General features: G+C 44.3%; 1 protein-coding gene across 6 annotated transcripts in view; it reads right to left on the minus strand.

Moving 5' to 3' along the window:
* YME1L (ATP-dependent zinc metalloprotease YME1L) overlaps positions 1-20,426 on the minus strand; it is a 38,060-nt gene extending 17,634 nt beyond the window's left edge. For all 6 annotated transcript variants that reach the window (XR_016283587.1, XR_016283586.1, XR_016283585.1 and 3 more), the window contains exons 1-14: positions 20,198-20,426; positions 16,016-16,156; positions 13,320-13,491; positions 11,169-11,276; positions 9,680-9,810; positions 9,236-9,334; positions 8,139-8,280; positions 6,467-6,552; positions 5,879-5,969; positions 5,522-5,674; positions 4,506-4,638; positions 3,989-4,051; positions 2,405-2,673; positions 1,453-1,604 (exon numbers count right to left, since the gene is read on the minus strand). Coding sequence is in view for 3 of the 6 variants with exons in the window: in XM_089548943.1 (XP_089405069.1) it covers positions 1,453-1,604; positions 2,405-2,673; positions 3,989-4,051; positions 4,506-4,638; positions 5,522-5,674; positions 5,879-5,969; positions 6,467-6,552; positions 8,139-8,280; positions 9,236-9,334; positions 9,680-9,810; positions 11,169-11,276; positions 13,320-13,491; positions 16,016-16,156; positions 20,198-20,236 (1,779 nt within the window). In the remaining 3 variants the exon portion in view is untranslated. The remainder of the gene's footprint in view (positions 1-1,452; positions 1,605-2,404; positions 2,674-3,988; positions 4,052-4,505; positions 4,639-5,521; positions 5,675-5,878; positions 5,970-6,466; positions 6,553-8,138; positions 8,281-9,235; positions 9,335-9,679; positions 9,811-11,168; positions 11,277-13,319; positions 13,492-16,015; positions 16,157-20,197) is intronic.
* Between the last annotated feature and the right edge of the window lie 159 nt (positions 20,427-20,585).

Raw genomic sequence — 20,585 nt, forward strand, 5'->3', positions numbered from 1 at the left:
TAGCGCGGCGGCACAGACTGCGGCAACACCCCTTTTGTAGTTTTGGTTTCGCCGCGTGATCGCAACGGAGTCTCGCGAAATTTGAGTTTTCTTTTTTTCAGCACTATCTTGCAGGGGCTGCCGAAGTTGATTTCTATCTTTATTGGCGCTGCTCTTAGCTTGCTTATCACCGTTGCTCGCGAGGTATTCTCGCCCTCTGTGGCAACGCGCCTGCGCGGTTTCGATTCCGCCGCGGGATCGCAGCGGGATCGCAACGGAGTCGCGCGAAACGTGTTTTCTCTATGTGGGCACTGTTTTGCAGAGGCGGCGAAAGTTGATTTCTATCTTTATTGGTGCTGCTCTTAGCTTGCTTATCACCATTGCTATTCTATTCTATTGAACATTTTCCAGTTGTGAGTGATGCTGTCACCAAAGTACTGTTCCTAATTTTTTTTTTACTATTTATTCTCGATTATATACATTTTGTAGATTCAAGATCCGCAATAAAGTAATCTGACCACCTGGGAAAGTTTTCTTCAAAATAATTCGACCTTCAAAGGGTTAATTTAAGTGCTGCAGAGATCCCTCTTTTAAAATTGAAGGTGGCTGTTTTAACTCAGCATCGAGAAATTTCTCCGCTTATTTTCACTCAAGAATGGCACTTGTTTGATACTAGATCTCCATAACATCTGAATGATCCCTCTGCGTGTCAACAAAGTTGATTGTGATTGACAAAGATTTGAGAGACACTTCTTCCATTCTGGCCAAGACAGACAGAATGTCGAAATCTTCACCTTGTTCATCCTGCTTAGAAACTGTGCGAGGTGTCTGTAACTGGACTTCAAATCGCTAGCAGCAGAACCCGGAACCTAAGACTGGTGATTCCTGACTAAGTCCAGGCAAAACTTAGACCTTTCATCTGGTGGAAACCTGACCTGCAGCAGATCCTTCTTTGGCTATGGTCGGCCTGAAGCGTTGGGTATTGTTATAAACCGTAATAATATACATTAAAAATTTTCCTGAGGTTTCAGAATCCCTCCCCAGTGTTCTGTTGTTCCTGATGATGCCCCTAACAACAACTGTCTCAAAAAATGAGAATAAGGCTGTCAGCACAAATTCTGTGAAAAATCCTTAAATCCGCAATTTTTTTTTGTGGAATTGCAGGAAACTAGAGCCCTTTGCTATGAGCAATAACAGTATGATTAGCCCCAAAATAAACTGGGTAAAGGATACTGGGTTCTGAGGAGCCCAAAAAGCACTCCCAAGGAACCAAAGGGTTCTTGCAGAGCTCGGTTGTAATCAAAGGCTCTCGAATAACACTGGTCGCCCAGCATTCTTTAATGACCATCAATATGTCCACTCTACCCAGATGAGACACAGTCGCCACACTAAGGTGTTGAACCTATGATCCCACACAGAGTGCCAGACAGCCACAGCCGCTGAACCACTGCAGTGCACTGAGAGGGCACTCACGTGTCCCAGCGAGGGGCCCCTGGGGATGATGGTGACCTTGTGCAGCGGGTGGGCCTCCTTTGAGTAGTGTGCCACCAGTGCGTGGCCACCTTCGTGGTACGCCGTGATCAGGTTGGCCTCTTCGTCCGGAATGCGTGACTTGCGCTCGGGCCCTGTGATACATCACAACATGCACTGCCTGTTCAGATTCAAGTAAAATGCCGTAAGCTTCGCTCCTTTCCAGCAAACACCACCTCTAACCTAGCTGTACAACAGTCTGCGTCACCCTTCTGTACAGAGCTTGACCAGTGCGCACCAGACAATAAAAACTGGTATTAGAGAGCAGCTGGGGTTTTTGGGTAACATGCTTATACATGCATAACAGGTATGTATAACTACTTCGATGGAAGCATTACGTCTACAACCTAGCAGCTGCAGGAAGATGCTAGTTTGATGGCTGGGTAACAAGCCACTCGCACACGCTAATCAAGTGTGATGCAGACTGTACATACAGACTATATACAAGCCCCATTACAACCACTTCAGCAACAATGATATCTCTTTTGATTCGCTCCTGGCACAGAGCCTTTATGTGAACAAATCGGCACATTTTTCACATTTTAAAAGCAGTCATGCTTGAAAAACAAGCAAACAAAAAAAACACACACACACACACACTGCAATCTAACCAGAGCTAGCATAAAATGCAAACCCATTCATTTTAAAAACAATTTTTTTGCATTCATTTCGCATGCCTGCCTGGAGATGGTTCTAACCAAGATTTTTCAGATTTAAGCCCGTTTTAAATGCACCCACATTTGTAAACACTAACTTGTATAGAAGATTTCATAATGTTCAAGTTGCATCCACAAATGATGAAGCAGGCCCGAAGGGGATAAACCCATAAGTTCCACACAATAGTCAAGCAACAGTACCTTGTAGGCTACAGCAAAGATGAAGGCATAGTACGTACCCATGAGTACTTTATCCCGGGCATTCTCGAGGTAGCGCATGGAGACGGCTGGAGCGGCGTCAATGGCCGCCCTCAGGGCAGCCTGGTTCACTACGTTCTCAAGGTCAGCACCGGTGAAACCCGTCGTCCCACGCGCGAGGACATCAATCGACACATCGGGTGCAAGCTTGACCTTGCCCAGGTAAAGCTGCAGGATCTCCTTGCGACCTGCCAAGTCCGGCACGGGCACCTGGACTTCTACGTCGAAGCGACCAGGCCTCAACAATGCCCTGGACAATCAAGCACACCGACTTGCAGCCTTTCAAAGGCAGCTTCAAAGGCAGCTCCAAAGACCCTCCAGGCCACAGATGCTTTGAAAAAGCAAGCACAGGTGTGCTCACAATCACTGAGGTTGAACAGTCCTGGCCTTCACTAGTACAGCAAAGAGCGTAACTGAAATCTAGTTTACAGCTTCATACAAAAGGCAATATGTACTACACACTCCACAATAATGATGCCAAGGTCCTTTGTCACAGCTCCTTACTTGATCAAATCAGACTTGACCTTGGCATCGCAGTGCACTACCTCCTGTTTGCAATAACCTTTAAATGCATGGCACGCAATGTCACTGCAGTCGAGATGGTGGTTTATCAGGTTTAACGTCCCAAAGCAGCACGTCAGCTACGAGGAATGCCTTAACGCAGATCTCCGAGAAATTAGCTGTGCAGAAAAAATTGAAATAACTCTTAAATAACCCTCAGGAACCCAAGTGCAATAGTGTTAAAAGTCACTTAGCCCTCCTTTGCAACTCCACAAGCACAATTATGGTACGCAAGCATCTGTTTTGGAGCCCCTTTCTTTTTCAGAAGCGCTCCTTTGCCACTCCTCTGCCCAACAGCCACGTCATGCACCCTGTCACATGACTCAATGTGCCAACTACAGAGCAGTGAAAACTTTCCACACGTTGCGACTGCTGCCTAGCTGTCACCCCACCAGCTCCTTGACTCTCTGCATTTGATGTCAAACCTCACTCTCACTGGTTGACTGTGGTGTGACGTCATGAGCTCTGCCAACGAATCCCGAATTAGTGTGATAAAGTGCATGGCTTTTCCTCTGAACATCAGCTCTAATGCTGTTGCATTAAAACCAAACATTCACATAGCTGATTCTGGTACAAACACAACATTGATGGGAGCTTTGGGCACTCATGGTGAGGGAACATACAAGGGACACCTGCGGTCCATATCACAGCCGAAGTTGCCACTCAATGTCCTTCTTGGAAGCCACCTTGATCCATCGCACGGGCAGTGCACTGCAACCATTCACATCACTTCACCTTCACTACTTTGACTGCATTAGAAAATTGCTGTTGCTGTGGTTTTGTCACTCTACATTGCAGTGGAGAACAAACAAGGGCGGTGCCACAAGAGAGAAAAGTGGGATCCTTGCCAAAATGAGGCACAGCGCCATTGGCACATACAAAAAAATTTGCACACAGAACGCCTTTCCAAATCCACACCTGAGAGCCTTTTAATGATTTTGTTGTGAAGCAGAAGAAAGAAATACTACTTCACAAAACAGCAAGCAATGCAATGCCATACTCACTTGTCAAGGTCGTCCCTTCGGTTAGTGGCGCCAAGAACAATCACTCCCTCATTCTGCCTGAAACTGCACATAAAAGAAAAAGAGAAGTGAGAACATGGCAAGTGTGTTTAAATAAAAGGAAGCGAAAAGAAGGAATGACATTATTAGCACAAGAAGAAACACTGACGGAGAGGAAGTGACACACCCATTCAACTAGCATTTGCCGAGCAGCTTAACTTTGTCGCGTTTCCCTTCTTTTCATGCTTTAGCAAATGCCACTTGAATGAAAACAAGAGCTTACGTGAACCACTTCTTTCCGTCCCATTTCATTTTGTGTGCTATTAGTGCTTTAAGGTGTTGAAGACTAGCCCCCAGCCAAATCAATGATATTATCTAAGTTCAAATGTATAATATAACCACTACACGACAAGGATTTTGCAGAATTAAAACAAAGAAAAAGATGCAAGTTTTTTCTCATATAAGACACTAAAATCAGCCAAGAAAAGCACACACACAACTGATATCCTGCATATCATACCCATCCATTTCTGTGAGCAGCTGGTTGATGGTCTGATTCGCATACGGGTGCAGCACCGAGTTGGTTCTTTTCGCTCCCACCGAGTCAATTTCGTCTATGAACACCACACAAGGAGCCCTCATTTTTGCCGTGCCTGGAACCAAGATTACAACCGCTATTAGTACCAAACAGCCTTAAAGACACCGGAGAGTGTGTATACATGCCAGCACCAGCCCCATCGGACAGCACCAGAGATATGTCAAAATGCTGTTGTCAAAAAAGCAGCTGTAACAGCATAGTGCAACAACCAAAAAAAGACACATACAACATACAGTCTTCGTTCATATGGTACGAATTGTATTTTGTGTGCACAATAGGCGATTAGAACTCAGAAGAAAACCGAAAATTTCTGTTGATTTATGTGGATTCAAGATCTTAATGTTGACGAGGCTGCATCAGTTTGAATAAACTAGTTGTCCAAATTATATGAGTACACTGTACCAGCACGTAATGGTACAAACAATCTGCATCGATGCACATTAACCTATGCATCTGCTCATTTCTGTATTTGCGGAGAATTTCGCATGTAACATCAGCGCCAAATTGAATGAAAACAGAGTACTAACTGAAACGTCAACACAAGAAAAAAAATATTAGCTGCTGAAGAAGAAATACAGGTTGTCTTGAGTAAAACTTGCAAAGAGCGGTCTTCACACCTTTGAAGTGGAAATCAAATGCAATAGGGCATTCAGTTTCACTCCACTAAGATCTCATTACGTTGCTAACGTTTCAATTGCCTTACTCGTGTTTCATTCATTGCGTTTGCATTTCATTTGTCACTGACAGTACATACAGTATGATGATGATCCACCTGGATGCCTGGGCACTTAACAAGCCCTCTGTGCTCAGATTAAATAGAGGTTTCTCTACCAGCTGAAGCTAAACAAACTGATTTGATTTGCTTCGACACACTAGAACAAGAAACAGTAGGCACTGAGGCTGCTGCAACAATGTAGCCAATGCTGGCTAGCACTCACTGAAGAGATCCCTGACCCTCCGGGCCCCCTGGCCGACCAAGATCTCATCAAACTCGGGGCCTGCCGCGTGAAAGAAGGGGACGTTTGCCTCGCCAGCAACAGCTCGTGCCAGCAGGGTCTTGCCTGTGCCAGGCGGCCCCACCAGCAGCACACCTGCGGGCAAGGCGCATGTTTCTCAATCACCAGCAACAACACTAAAGTGAAATGACTTGAGAAGAAATGAAGTGCCTTGGCTATTCTTCTATATATATGCACATCTCTTTATTAGTAATTTTTACAGCGCACCATCAGCTTTTGCATTTGACGCACTGCAGTGCAGCAATTTAACAAACCTCACAAAAAAATTGACACGCATACCTTTGGGCAGCTTGCCCCCAAGGGAGGAGAATTTCTCCGGGTTTCTCAGGAACTCCACAATTTCTTGCAGTTCCTGCTTGGCCTCGTCAACCTGAAAAGAAGAGAGACATTGAAAAATAAAAAGCACATAAATCCAGTTTGAGGCCTGCTTTAAGGCAGAGAGACCAGCAAGTGTTGAATGAAGAAAGTGAAGACACTTCTATGCGGTAATGAGGCTTTCCATAGGTATTAAAAACAGAGAGATTACACTCTTTGATTTCTTTGCAAAAAAAAAAGAAAAACAATGTCGAGTTAGCCAAGAGCAAAACCACAGTAGAGGAGTGAACAGCAGTGATACAGCGTCAAAAGCTTAACAAAATGTGCTCTCTGGGGCTGCAACAGTTCCAAATCTGCACAAGGAGATCTAAGAGGTCCATTAAAACAACTACATTTTTAAAGCTGTAATTAACACCTGCTGCATGCACTGACATGGTGGTTCTAGCCAGTTCGGCTGTGTTCAACATACAATGCACCGACTTTAAGTCTGTTCCAAGCACACGATGCAATTTAGTTTTAACTTTATAGTGCTCTCTAGTTATCAGCACTCACCCCTTTGACGTCATCGAATGTTACATCAATGTCCTCTGGCATCACTTCATTTGTGGTCCCTATGAGAACTCTTCTGAAAGGACCACCTGGAAAAGAGGAAATTTCATGACAAAGTGGAATGGTATGAGGACTCCTAGGCATCTATGAACATAAAGTTCAGAATGACCAATTCAGCATATAGGGGCATTAACCCATTTACACTATCACAACTAAGCATAGTAGTGTGAACTAACACCGATAACATAAGTGCACTGATTTCATCACAAGTACACCAACTTCTGCCTGAAAGTGCCACTGGAACACAACCAGAGGCAAACTACAAATGAAAAGATTACATAAAAGAAGGCTTGCAGCAGGCAGCTGATATAAATGGAAAAAAAAGTGTAATCTCATTGCATGCTTTTCTAAACATTGACTTCCCCAATGGCTCCCAGCACCACAAGTCATAAATCACTATGTGTAGCAGTAAAAAAGAGGCATAATAAATCCCAGAGGGAAATGGATGATGAATATGTCTTGATTTATATGTGAGCATGCATAGCACAACCAGAAACCCTAGTGGTTTTCAAAAATCACAGAAGTAGAAACAACTTCATATACCAGCTCCTCACTTCCAAAAAGGAAAACACCTTTGATAAGGCCTCAGTTTCCTGCACTCTAATATGATATGTGATTTCATTCATAACGTCACTGTAGAAACCTAAAGGCAAGTTTTGGATGCCACGTACTGTGACAATTACATCAGTGATGCAGGAAGGCCATTACTGCTTTTCTTTTCTTTTTATCTCCAACCCTAACGAATGCGTCAGCTGCCATCTGCATAGCTTAATTTCATCATGCCCATTTACCCAAAAGCTTGGGCCACTGGTCGAGGCAACATTACATAAATCACATGCAGTCTATAAATACTGAGCCATGCGAGTGCAGTAGAATCTCGCTAATGTGATTCTCAAGACGTCGCAACTAAATTCGTATCATCCAAAATTCATGCAGATCTGTTTACTGCTGACGGGGTTTATTTATGGCCTCGCAGCCACAGCTCACCACTCGCGGTGTAAACAAAGCGGTTGGCAATTGTGACATCGGCGATATGCAGGCCGCGCACTGTCACACAGTGATTACAGTGCGTACCGCACGACTAGCATCACAAATGTACGTGCAGTGCTTAGTGGTTGACGGTGCGGTTGTGGTTAACATGTCTGCACCAACCATAGTAGTGCGAGTGTTCAGAACACCTGAAATTCTGCGGACTGTATGCTATGCACTACGGCAGAGGAATTTTACAAATTATCAGCCCAAAATTCGCACCACCGAGTTCGCATCATCGAGATTCTGCTGTAGTTCACATAAGAGTCTACGGCATCACCAGGAACTTTTCTTTATTTTTACATTTTGCAAAAAAAAAAAAAAAAATCTCTACAGCACAGCCAAATGCTTTAATACTGTCTCATGCAGTCTTTTCTATAGCACAGGGTCAAAACTGAACTCCACTCTAGCATCTCTTCTAGAAACCCCAGAAAAAAAAAAAAAAGTCCAGCAACTCAAAACCAAACCAAACTGGCACAACAGGTTTTGTTTTTCTGCTACAACACTCTGCATCTTTAGAGTCTGCAAAATCAAAGGAAGGTCAAAGTGGCAAAAGAAAAGAAAGAAAAAAAGCGTTTCCTGGTACCAGAGAGCTCACCCATGAAGGAGAAAAGGATCGCCAGGATCAGAATGATGCCCAGCAGATCACGGAAGATGTTGAACACCCGAAGCTTGGTGCTCGTCCGAGCCTTGGGATCGCAGGCCAGGTAGCCTTCGGCAAATGCAACCTGCCCACGCCATAAGCAGAAGTAAGTCTACTCCCACTCACTTCAGGCACTGATGACTCATCTCAACCCCGTAATCATTATCATCAGACCAGCTACATCCACTAAAGGCGGAGGCCTCCTCTGTTGATTTCCAACTAATCTTGTCCTTAATGTGAGCTGCACCCATCCCACCCACTCACACGCTGAGTAATTCCATTCTCTCAACGGTACACTGCCCCAATTTCCAGTTTCACCTCCTCTCCTGTCCTATGTTACATGATTTTTAAATGCCAAGTTTGGCTCAAAAGCACCTCAAAGCGCAACCTAGAGGGTAACACACGTCAGGAGGGATTGTATAAATGATTTGCGAGCTGTTAAGGGAAAAGGATGAGACAGTTTTTCTTTCTTGAGCACGAGGATTCAGCTGCTGCTTTATGCATATAAAAACTCAGCTCTAAACCAGTGTGCCACAGAACCAAAGGAAATAAGTCCCGCTAATTATGCTCATTTGTTTTCATCAAACTTTTCCCATTTGCGGCCAGCCGATCCCGCTTAACCAGAAGCTGTCAAGGTTAAAGAAGCTTTAGGAGGCAGTGGCCCTGAGCATCATTACCACTATCTGTGGGACTGTACCATTGAAAGAATAGAATCGTGCCCCCCAAGCTTCCTCATCTCATCTGCTTGCTCAACTCACCATTACCCCCTTGCTGTTTTTACCTTCCCCTAAAACCCACTCTGTTACCCTAAGGTGCCATTAGTTCTAACCTGCTCTGCTCTCCCTGTCTCTTAAACCAACTCTGTAAGTCCCATAAACCAAAATCAGCTAATGCACTTCCCACTTTAGAACTTCGGCTGGCAGTTTTTTCTTTTCTTTTCAGTGTCATTTGCTTAGCTTGCTAGGCTAACCACATTAAGGAGCCTTTATCAAGGGAGCAATGTTAGAGTGCAAACTCAAGGGGCATGGAAAAGTGCTCACCCTGAGCCTTTGCTGCTCCTCCGGAGTGAGATTTTCATCAGACAGGATAGTTTTGAGACGCTCATTTTGCTCAGCTTCCGAGTACACTTTCTGCTTGTCCTACATGAAAAAAAAGGAGCGGTCATCGGAAAAGATTAAGAAAAGGAAGAATAAAAACACTAATAGACAAGAGCAAAAGTAAGGCTTCAGTGGGAAGAGCTGTCGTCAGCTTGCTTTCTTTTCGTTCCCATACAGCTGCTGAGGATCAGGGAAGATAATGTGAAATCTCCAAGAGTACTCTAGTCATTTCATTCCCTCTTTCAGCTAGATAGAAACACTGAAATCAGGACCAGCTCCTATAGACAGATGCGCAATGCATTGAATAAAGTCAGCTGGGCTGACATATTTTTGCAAGAAAGACAACACTGCATTAAAGAAGGTCAATTCAGCTTTGCAGATGCGTACCTTGTCCTTTCTTGCCCTGAGACCTAAAAACCGCTCATTAAAGTCGGGCGCCTTCATCACAAGGGTTGGGTGGACATCCATAGTCTGCCTGCTTCTCGTCTTGAACCCCCGAATTTGGTATGGCATGTGCACTGCAAAACAAAGCAGCCCAAAGACAACAACTAAATTTTAAATTCTTTTCAGGACCGGGATGAGGAGTGTTGTAGAATCTCAATGATATGAAGCTCGTGAGGTTGTAGAAAATATTTGTAACAGACGAAATTCTCATTGCCAAATAACAAATCTGTATGCTGAAACATGAGAAATGCATCAACGCAAGTATGTTCGAGGATGGTGAGATATATTTGCGGCCACGCACCACTGCTCAGCGCTCGCAACATGTACTGCAAGACTGGCAACAGCGGTGTCGGCAGTGTGCGGTTACTGCTACAACATCCATATAAACTGTAGTGACAGAGGAGAGTGTTCGAACACTTGAGTCTGTGCACTGTACATAATACATTTCAGTCAGGGACTTTTGTGAATTCGTGTCAAGTCAAAGTTCGTATCTTCAGAGACTGCAGCACTGAGATTCTATACATTATGTTGCAGCTGAATACGTGCTTTTGTGTAAGTGCCTGCAGTAGGTAGCTTGGTGCCCTCTGGTGCTATAAAAAGGAACTATACTCCACAACAACTTCTTCTGGCAGTGGAGCAAAGGCTACGGAGCCGAAATACACCCTTTCTTCCTACGTACCTGCTTGCAGTTTCCTCTTAAAACACGGTACATTGTCAATATTCATTATATTTCAAACACAAATGCCAACTTTCAGTGTTAGAAAGTCAAGGTAAAAACAGTTTCCTTGATTAGAACAAATCTGCTAAGTATGAGACAGTTAAGGATGCTCTGCCCCGGTAACATTCCCTTCAATGCCAGGAAATGCTGTTGTCAAGTGTATATCAGATAAGAGCCTACAGAAAAAAAAAATGTTTTTCCATACAAAATTAAGACTGCATTGAACAGATGGCACAAGCTTTGACATCTTGCTGTAAACAGCAAGTCCAGAAGGAAAACCCAGGTGTAACCTGTGATGTCAATGTTGTACTCCAATCCCATTTCTTGCAGCTGCACTTCTCTGTGACTCAATTTTCCTTGGCACAACCTAGATAGCAATGGTTACAGATCCGTGTCATGTTTTATCGCCCAAGTTTGCCCTAGTTTCGCTAAATTCACCGCCTGGGACTTATTAAATGTCACACTTAATAATTTTTTGCACAATAATGAAAACCTTGTCACCTCGTATGTCACAGTACCATGTCGTAGTACCTTCCTCATTTTTAAGTAGCTCCTTGCTCTGTGTACTTTCTAGAACAGCAGGCTAGGCATTCAACACGCAGTGGTTCACAGGTTAAAAAGAAAGGAAACAAAAGAATGTTCAGCTCATCAACACTTTTTGCTAACGATGATCAACAAGAGTAGAACTTGAGTAGAGCGAAGCAGAGTACTCACGTGGCCTTGGCAGCAGAGGTGACGCAAATTTGGATGAACAGGCACTTCCACCCAGCAACAGACAGGACAGCAACGGAGCACTACTTCTCAGCTGCTCTTGTGAGAAACCTGAGCGAGAGCAAAACGGGCCGAGTGTGAGCCTGGCAATGAATTTTCAACAGTCCTCCCGACCACATTACATAACCTGCCAAACAGTGACATACAGTGACATAGCACCAACTATGGTCCAGTTCACATGTTGGGATTATTCTTATATATGTCCTTCCAGGAGAGCAGAGCTGCAGCTGCCAAAAATACTTTGGAATATGGACACTGCTGGTGTTCCAAAAATCCAGGACATTGTCATCTACTCTGGCCTATCTATGCTGGACTCGTCATTGCATTTTAAGGAGCACATCAGCAACGTCTGCAAGAAACTAAGCCATGCATGTTTTGTACTTTTTCAAGCCCGACAGTACATTCCCCTAAAAACGCTCAGAGCAATATACTTCGCAATTTTTCACTCTCATCTCACATACTGCGTTTAATCATGGGGCTATACCTATCCTTCATATCTAGAGCCACTCATCATTCTCCAGAAACGTGCTCTGCGCATTCTAACCTTTTCATGTTACAGAGAACACACTGCAGCACTATTTCCCGAACTGCAGACTATGCCATTCACAGTTGCACGGGATTACAAAACAGCTTGTGCTGTGCATAAAATTCTGCCAAGCAATAACCCGTTTCCCTGCACCATCTTTATACCCCCAAAAAGGCACACACGAAGTGAGGAACGAAGTGAGGATCATTATAATTTTAACTTACCCGCCGTTTACAACACATACAGCAGGCGATTATTAACATATACTGGTACAAAAATCTGGAACGCTCTTCCAATAATGGTTAAAAGAAGTCCAAATTTCTCTCGCTTGGTAAAGGACATTATCTATAAAAATAACTTTCAATCTCTAGCAGAAATGTAGTCTACTAAAAAGTGTATTACTTGGTTTGTATAGAATGAGCTAATACTCTTTAATCTGTATTTATGTATTATTCAATGCTTGTAACGAACGTCCTCTGTTGTCTTTTCTTTCATTCACTGGTTGCATATGCTTGCTTCAGTTGATTGTAGTTTTGTGTAACATCTTCTATTCATATAAAATGTACATTTTTTTTTCTTATGTTGACGCCTTGGTATGCTATTTTGTGCACTTATTGCATGGGCCCGAACTAGCAGTTTGCTAAGGGCCCAGATGCTTTTATCACCCTGTTTGTATAACCTTCATTCAAAGTGAATAAACTGAAACTGTATTGCATTTTCTTGCCACTTCTTTGTCCAAAGAAAAAACTACTCCAATGGTACACCAAGCATCGAGGATGTGTTAAACACACCAAAGTGCGCTTCCGAATCTCCACATTCCAAACAATTTTTGCCCCACACAATATCAAAACTATGCCTCCCGTGCAGGGACAAACCAACCCTATATCATACTGCATGGGACTGCCAAAATATAATGGCGGTGCCCAAAATACAGAATACTACAACAGAGTAGTAGTGGGAAACAGCAAGAGCTTGAAAGATCAGCTAAAGCTGACTGACCAGGCCAAGATCGCCGCAGCAGTTGCAGGGGCCCTGAACTAAGGGCTCCACCCATGCACAAACAAAATTTCAAAAAAAAAAAGTTTTTCTCTTTCTCTCTCACACCAAGGGGTAAACATGTAATCTTGCATCTCGCAATATTTCACCCGCACTCCTTTGCAATGCCCTGGCCTTGGATAACATAAATAAAGAAACTGTACATTGTGTGGTTTGAAGTCCCAAAGCGACACACGGGCCATGAGGGGTGCCACTGCAGTGGAGGACTCTGGATTAATTTGGACCACCTAGGGTTCTTTACCGTGCGCTGATATCACACAGCACATGGGCACCTTCTTCAATTCGCCTCCATCGAAACGTAGCTGCCGTGGCCGGAACTGAACCCAAGTCCTGTGGCTCAGTCGCCGAGCGCCCCATCCGCTTAGCTGTTGTGGTGGATGTAACATACATGAGTAAGTGCTGTAACCCAGAACAAGGAACATCAACACTACACTGGGCTGCAAACCCAGGGCTGACACAACAAACCAGCAAGAGCACAATAAAGCAGCAATCCAGAGAGACAAGGGACTTGCCATTCTTGTTCTCGAAGAATGAATCCGTGGAACACCAAGAAACAAGCCAAGGAGATCTGCGCCTCTTGTGCCTAAATCCTATGCTGGAGAGTGCCAACCGTTTCAGCTGTGCTTCAGACAGAGGAAGCCTTGCAACTTCCTGCAGGCTAGACTTGGAGAGCCAAGACAGCACCTAGATAGAGAAAACAAAAGGAGAGACATTTCCTTTATATGCGAAGCAACAGGCAATTATTACAAATGCACGCATATTTCATTCACTATGCAGGCAATGACCAAACCATGTAAAAAATTTTAAAAACGATGTCCATGGAAAAAGCAGAGTCCTGCCGGTTGTAGGTTTCACAATGAACACTGCATGATAACCTACTGTTTTGTGTTTCACCTTGTCATGAAAGTGCAAAGTCACAAACCTTTCTAAAGGCCTCCAAGTTTTCACCACAGCATGCCGCTAAGCTCACAGAATAGGGCAAGAGCACGCTGCTGCTCAAAAAGAAAAAAGCATACATGAAATGTGGTTTGGCGAGAATACAGCGAACAGTTACAAACTTAAGCATAACATTAAAATCAATGTGGCCTACTGTGAGAAACACTGTAAGAGTCCAAGACAGTGTGTCACAACCTCATGTGAGGCGGAAGTAAAAAAAAAAAAAAAGGCACCTCTGCAGCAGAGTACTGCCTCTGGGAAAATACGCATGAAGGACATACTAAAACCTCACCAAAGTTTCGCATCTGGATATGCACCAGATAAGCGCTTTTGGCATCAGCAATGTGGGCCACTGATGTCAATGTGTACCCTGCTCAGTCAATGTCTCTAAAACTTGCCAACACCTTGGAGACCATGATTAGCAGCACACAGAGTTCTCAAACTATGGACTGCAGTTAGTAACATTAAAGGGACACTGAGGAGAGCTCTATTAATATTTTTTTTATAGAAAAATCCGATAGTTCGGCATTTCATGGCTTTGTTGCCACTTGGCCGGCAGCGAAAGATGCATTTATTTCTAAGAAATTTGGATTCAAAGTTGAAATAGTTTTTCCCGCCGCTCTGATTCAAACTTGGGATTCTGCTATGACGACACAGAACTAAGTGACGTGAAACATGACATTCACATGATGTAACGCAGACTCCGTGATTTCTGGCGGCCAGCAGTGCGGCCCAGCAGCAGCCGAAAAGAAAGCTACCGCCGGCCGCACGTTGAAGGCATCTATCGGCTATTGCGGCCGTCGCTTCGGTTACATTTGCACCGGCGTTTTGCCAGCGTTACAATGGATCCCATTCTCGAAGTCGTCAACGAAGTTCTCGCAAATAGACGCCTTTAGCATACTGTGTACCTTGTTACCGTTAGCGGAATACCGGGAGCCCCCATACCGCTGAGAGCAAGCGCTGATTGGTCCCGGCGCTGCAGGAGCGCGCGTAGCTATCGGGTACGTGGCGCCATCTGGCGACGTCAAGGAGATTTGCGCATGCATTTGCTGCGCCTCAGTGATTCGTAGCTTCTCGTGTCCTAGTGTTGCTAGAACTATTGGTTCTAGCAACACTGTTTTGTCCTATGACGCCATGAAGCTTGTACTTGCGAGTTTGGCCTGTGGCGGCGATACCTGTATTTTGGTTCTTGCTCTTTTCTATGTTACAGGAGCTTTGTTGTCAGTATGAATGGCGTTTTTGTAATCAGGAGCTGGTATTCTGTCGATGCAAGTCAACTTCAATTTCTCCTCAGTGTCCCTTTAAAGTGTTGGCACTCCTGTCATATCAGTTCAACAGAACTGTGCACCGTGAGTGCAAACACATGCCACTGGAGCTAACTACAACTCCAGGTTTTCTGAGATTCATGCATTTTAAGGTGAAAGCCTTTAATGCCTCACCGCTGTTGGCACAAGGTTGTCGACAGAAGGTTGTCAGCAGAAGGTTGTCAGCAGAGGTGTCACGCTTTTCTAGTCAGACCAGAAAAAAAATCTTTCTGCACGATGGGATTCGAACCACCATCCTTCCGTTCCGCAGCTAAGCGTGCTAATGGCTACGCTACTTCCTGCCAATGCATATGTAGTTCTCCTTGTCTAGGACGCTGGAGAGTGTTTGCAGAAAGGCGTCGAATCAGACGGATGCCTTCCAAACGCCCTCCAGTGTCTCCAGCATTTAAGATTCGCAAACAATTGTGTACTCAATTAACATCTTAACCACACATCAGTGACACAAGCAGCAACACCGCGCTAAAGGCCTCATCGCACTTTAGGTCAACAAAGTGCCCCCCCCTGAATTTTTTATTGACACTTTTACGAAAGGCTCTCTTCAGCCTCCTGATCTTTTCAAGCAACTTTCCCAGTCACAAATGGTTCCCATTTCATGACCTAGATTGGGGCAATTAGAAATGGGTCAGATGTTTCTATGGCCAATTCAGTGTTTGCGACATCATGAGCTACTTACGAGTAGACATTCACACCATGCTGGCTGAACTCGAAAATGTATGTCGCCTTGTTTTAGATCATATAAGACATTTCACTATCACTTCAGCCATTCGATGCATGCACAATAGTTCTGCTGATACTGTTTGCATCATATTTTTGTTAGTATCTATGACATCATGTGTCGGTCAAAACCCAGTTCGTTTTCTGCTTTTTATTGCAGTTATGTCCTATTACAGGTGACAAGTTTTTCAAAGTAGTGGGATGAAAAGAAATTATTCAAAGAAAGAACTTACATTGCCAAAGCTTTCTGAGCACAGGACATCAAGCTCCTGAGAATGCCTGCCCTGCTGCTGGCAAGCCTTGGCACTGTGGGTGGTACGACTTGTGCGTTTGTTTGCTACCAGTGATGCGACATGGCTCAATGGGAACAGTACCTGAAAATGCAAATGGCAAAGTTGTAAAAACCCGCCGCGGTGGCTCAGTGGTTAAGGCGCTCGTCTACCGAGCCGAAGTACTCGGGTTCGAACCCGACAATGGCGGCCATGTTTCAAAGGAAATGGAGTACTCGGGTTCGAACCTGACCATGGCGGCCACGTTTCAATGGAGGTGGAACACAAAAGGCGTCCGTGTGCTGTTAAAGATCCCTAGGTGGTCCAAATTATTCTGGAAACCTCCACTAAGGCACCTATTTCTTCTCTCACTCCCACCTTCCTCCTTTCCCTTATAGCATAGTTCAGGTGTCCACCAAGATATGTGAGACAGATAATGCGCCATTTCCTTTCCTCAAAAACCAATTTACTTTATTTGTAATTGCACTTTACCTCTTAGAAAAACATGACCCACTCATGGCAACAATTTCTTGAGTACATGAAGAGTGGCATTTGCAAGAACCTAAAACCTGACGACTTTCAATTTCATTTTCAGTGAAGATAAGTCAGTTATCTCCGTAATGCTGATCCAAATTATTCAAAGTATCACACAGCAACACAGTCTAGCTAATGCGGTTTAGATAAGTCACACAGCAGCACACTGAGCATGCAACCATGCTTTCCACACTAACACTGGAAGTACTCGGATCTTATCCTGCAAGGTTGTTTTCAAGCCAAGTCGAAGTAAGTTCATTGAAATGAGGCAAAGTACTATGCTAGACAGACTTATAGTAGTCAGCTAAATGAGGACAAATCAAACAAAGAAAACATAGCAGGAATTTTCGGAAAGCAATTCCAGAACACCAGTCTAAAATAATGTATACAAACATACAAGGTACACATATTACGGCTTAGCTACAGCAAAGCAGGAAGTGCCGGGAATACCAAGAGTTCATGCAAATTATTAAGCACATTACAGAAAAACCAAGTTCATATAGTTCATACATGACATACAAGATAACTGACTGGTGCAGTTTACATTTAAATTTGGCATTTTTTGCCTCCTTTTTTTTAATCAGGTAAACATTTCGAACTTTCTCCATAAAGATTAATTCACATTTTGCTACTTTTATGGTGACAATTAAAAAAAGCTAAAGTGACTAGTGCCACAATGTTTTGTGGGAAAAATAACTACATTCAACACTAAGGACACGCTGGCATAGCAATTGCATTTTTAAAGGAACAGCAATATTGCAACTATGACGCACTCTGAAGGTCAATACTTGGTCCTTTTTAAACAGGTATGCAAACAGGACAAGATTGTTTTTACTGCTTAATTCTATATTTGCAGTACTAACCAAGTATGCAAAACCCAATGGCTCTAAATCCCTGGCAGTGAAAAAATAAGCAGCAGATATTCAGTGAGGGTGAATACTATAAAATGATTAATTAACTATAACGTGCGAGTATGTTTTTGCAGGCTAGTTGGTGCCTAAGCATTCTGGGTTTTTTGCGCAAAAGACACGGCACAAAAGAAACGAGGTAGACAGGACAAGCGCTTACTAACAACTCAGGTGTTTATTGACGGAACATTTGCTTAAATACAGCAGCTGCTCTTATCAAACATTAACAGGGAAAGAAGATGGTTTGGTTTATGGGGTTTAACGTCCCAAAGCGACTAAGGCTATGAGAGACGCCGTAGTGGAGGGTTCCGGAAATTTCGACCACCTGGGGTTCTTTAACGTGCACTGACATCGCACAGTACACGGGCCTCTAGAATTTCTCCTCCAAAGAAATTCTAGCCGCCGCGGCCGGGATCGAACCCGCGTCTTTCGGGACAGCAGCCGAGCACCGTAACCGCTGAGCCACCGCGGCGGCAGAGGGAAAGAAGAGACTTCGCATACGTATATATCTCAGATCAGCACAGATCCCATCATCGCACGAGTGAATGCATGTTTTGAGCTCTAATTTTGCGCAAGATAACTGATTTCTTTTTTTGAGAGCAAAATTGAAGGATTGCTTACACACGAGTTACAGCCTCAATTATCTCTCTTCCAAGTTGTGTCTTGCACCGGCGCAGTACTGACGTTTTTTCGAGCGCGGGAGTGCAGTTGCGGCAATTCCGAATATGGTCAATCATTTTCCTACCTGACTTGTTCTTGACATCTCTTGCGTGCTCCCTCAGCCTTTCATTAAGGCACCTGCCAGTTTGGCCAATGTACTGCTTACCACAGGCAAGTGGTATCGAGTACACAACGCTCTTTTTACAGGCCACGAAACGCTGCTGGTGCCGCTTCGAACAAGCGACGGCCGCATCCTCTGCATTCAGTCTCTTGCATATCCTGGAGAGTTTTTCAGGAGCGTTAAAAACCACTCTAACACCAGCCCTAGCACCGATCTTCTTAATATTATGCGAGATTCCGTGAATGTACGGAATAACCGCCACTTTCTTCCGGTCAATTTGATCGGGTATGCTGGCTGGCAGCCTGCGCTCGAAAGGCGCTGCAACTGGATGTCAAAGCTGCGTCCTACCAAATGCAGGCAGGACTTGCTCAGAGCGTTGGAAAGGAACGATTTCACAATGCCTCGTTTTACGGCTTTGGAGTGTGCCGAGCTGAAGGGAAGCAGGGGCTTGTTGCCTCTGGGCTCAAAGGCCCAACATACGTGTTCACTTGAAAAATGAAGCCCTATATCTAAAAACCTGATGTAATTATCTTCCGGTAACTCGTGCGTCAATTCAGAGTGCCTAGCACCATTAGAATTGACGCACGAGTTGACGACGATACCACTTGCCTGTGGTAAGCAGTACATTGGCCAAACTGGCAGGTGCCTTAATGAAAGGCTGAGGGAGCATGCAAGAGATGTCAAGAACAAGTCAGGTAGCAAAATGATTGACCATATTCGGAATTGCCGCAACTGCACTCCCGCGCTCGAAAAAACGTCAGTACTGCGCCGGTGCAAGACACAACTTGGAAGAGAGATAATTGAGGCTAATGAGATAGGAAAATCGGGTAACTCGTGTGTCAGCAATCCTTCAATTTTGCTCTCAAAAAAAAGAAATCAGTTATCTTGCGCAAAATTAGAGCTCAAAACATGCATTCACTCGTGCGATGATGGGATCTGTGCTGATCTGAGATATATAAGTATGCGAAGTCTCTTCTTTCCCTCTTCATGTTTGATAAGAGCAGCTGCTGTATTTAAGCAAATGTTCCGTCAATAAACACCTGAGTTGTTAGTAAGCGCTTGTCCTGTCTACCTCGTTTCTTTTGTGTCGTGTCTTTTGCGCAAAAAACCCAGAATAACTATAACGTTTTGACAACTATCCACCAGCACCGGTGTTCTGGTAATGTATCAAGACCTTTTTTCTCACTGATGTCCACAGGAGAGCATCAGCGAATAAGCACAAATTTTGCCTGGCACTATACCTCTGTACTGCGCGGTCGATGACTGGGGAGAAAACTCATGCGCTGCATTTTACAGACATTTTCAACGGCCTTAGGTCTGTTACTTAGCGCGAAACTGGTGCCGTGACCCGCACACAAGTGATCACCACGAAAGTTAGGTGATTAGCAGACTTAAACCGCAGTGTCCGAGCAATAAAGAGCGCAAAAGGGCTTATTAGCGCTAATGCTTTCACATGCCGAGCATTTATCGATGCAAAACGCCACGCCGTTTAAGCCTCCAAATGTATCCGTCGCGAGTAAGCCACGATCGCACTAACTCCACGCACGTGCACGACTAATTATGCCGATGCATCGCTACTATGGTTCGTTAAAGGTTATTTCAAAGTGACGCTTTGAACACGGCCAGCCACATCAAACTGTAGTAACCAAGTCGCCTAGTGTAGTACACAACATTCTTCTTCCTTTTCATGACTGACGGCTGTTTCGCTGAGGTAACTAGCCTTCCAAATTGCACTGCGCTGGTAGTTCCGCAACTGCGAGTGTATCTAAGGGGCAAACTCCTGCAGAACAGTCGCTTTGGGTACTGTCAGCTCATCGATTGCAAGGCACACCATGGAAGTGTAGACAGCTTTTAATGTCGTTTACAATCAATCTACAATCATTCTGGGGGACCGCGTAACAGCGAATGCAAAGTTTTACCCACCTGACCTTGCAAGCTCACACCGTGGCTCATAGAAAGCATGGTCGCCACCGTACCTAAGCTTCAGTAAAAGGCGCGTTATGCTTGATTCTTCAGGCAATCCCGTTAAATAAATAGCGCTAAGTTAAGCAAAATTTCGTTGAATCGTCTGGTTTCATCTGGAGACGATAAGCCCACCGGCATTGAATGACTACAGCGCCATCACCCCAACTGCGCAAGCCGCAAGGCTTGATCATTCTCGTCTGTGCCGTGCCACAAGCCGCAAGTTCATCCGTATAAATGATTCATTTCTCGTGCTGCTTTCCAACAATTATAACTTTTAAACGCTCAACATAAACATTTAAAAAATCGCACTCATATTCCTAAAAAATTTACATAAATGTTCCAGCGA

The sequence above is a fragment of the Amblyomma mixtum genome, chromosome 6 (assembly GCF_055824585.1).
Source record: "Amblyomma mixtum isolate Tamu chromosome 6, ASM5582458v1, whole genome shotgun sequence".
Classification (NCBI taxonomy): domain Eukaryota; kingdom Metazoa; phylum Arthropoda; class Arachnida; order Ixodida; family Ixodidae; genus Amblyomma; species Amblyomma mixtum.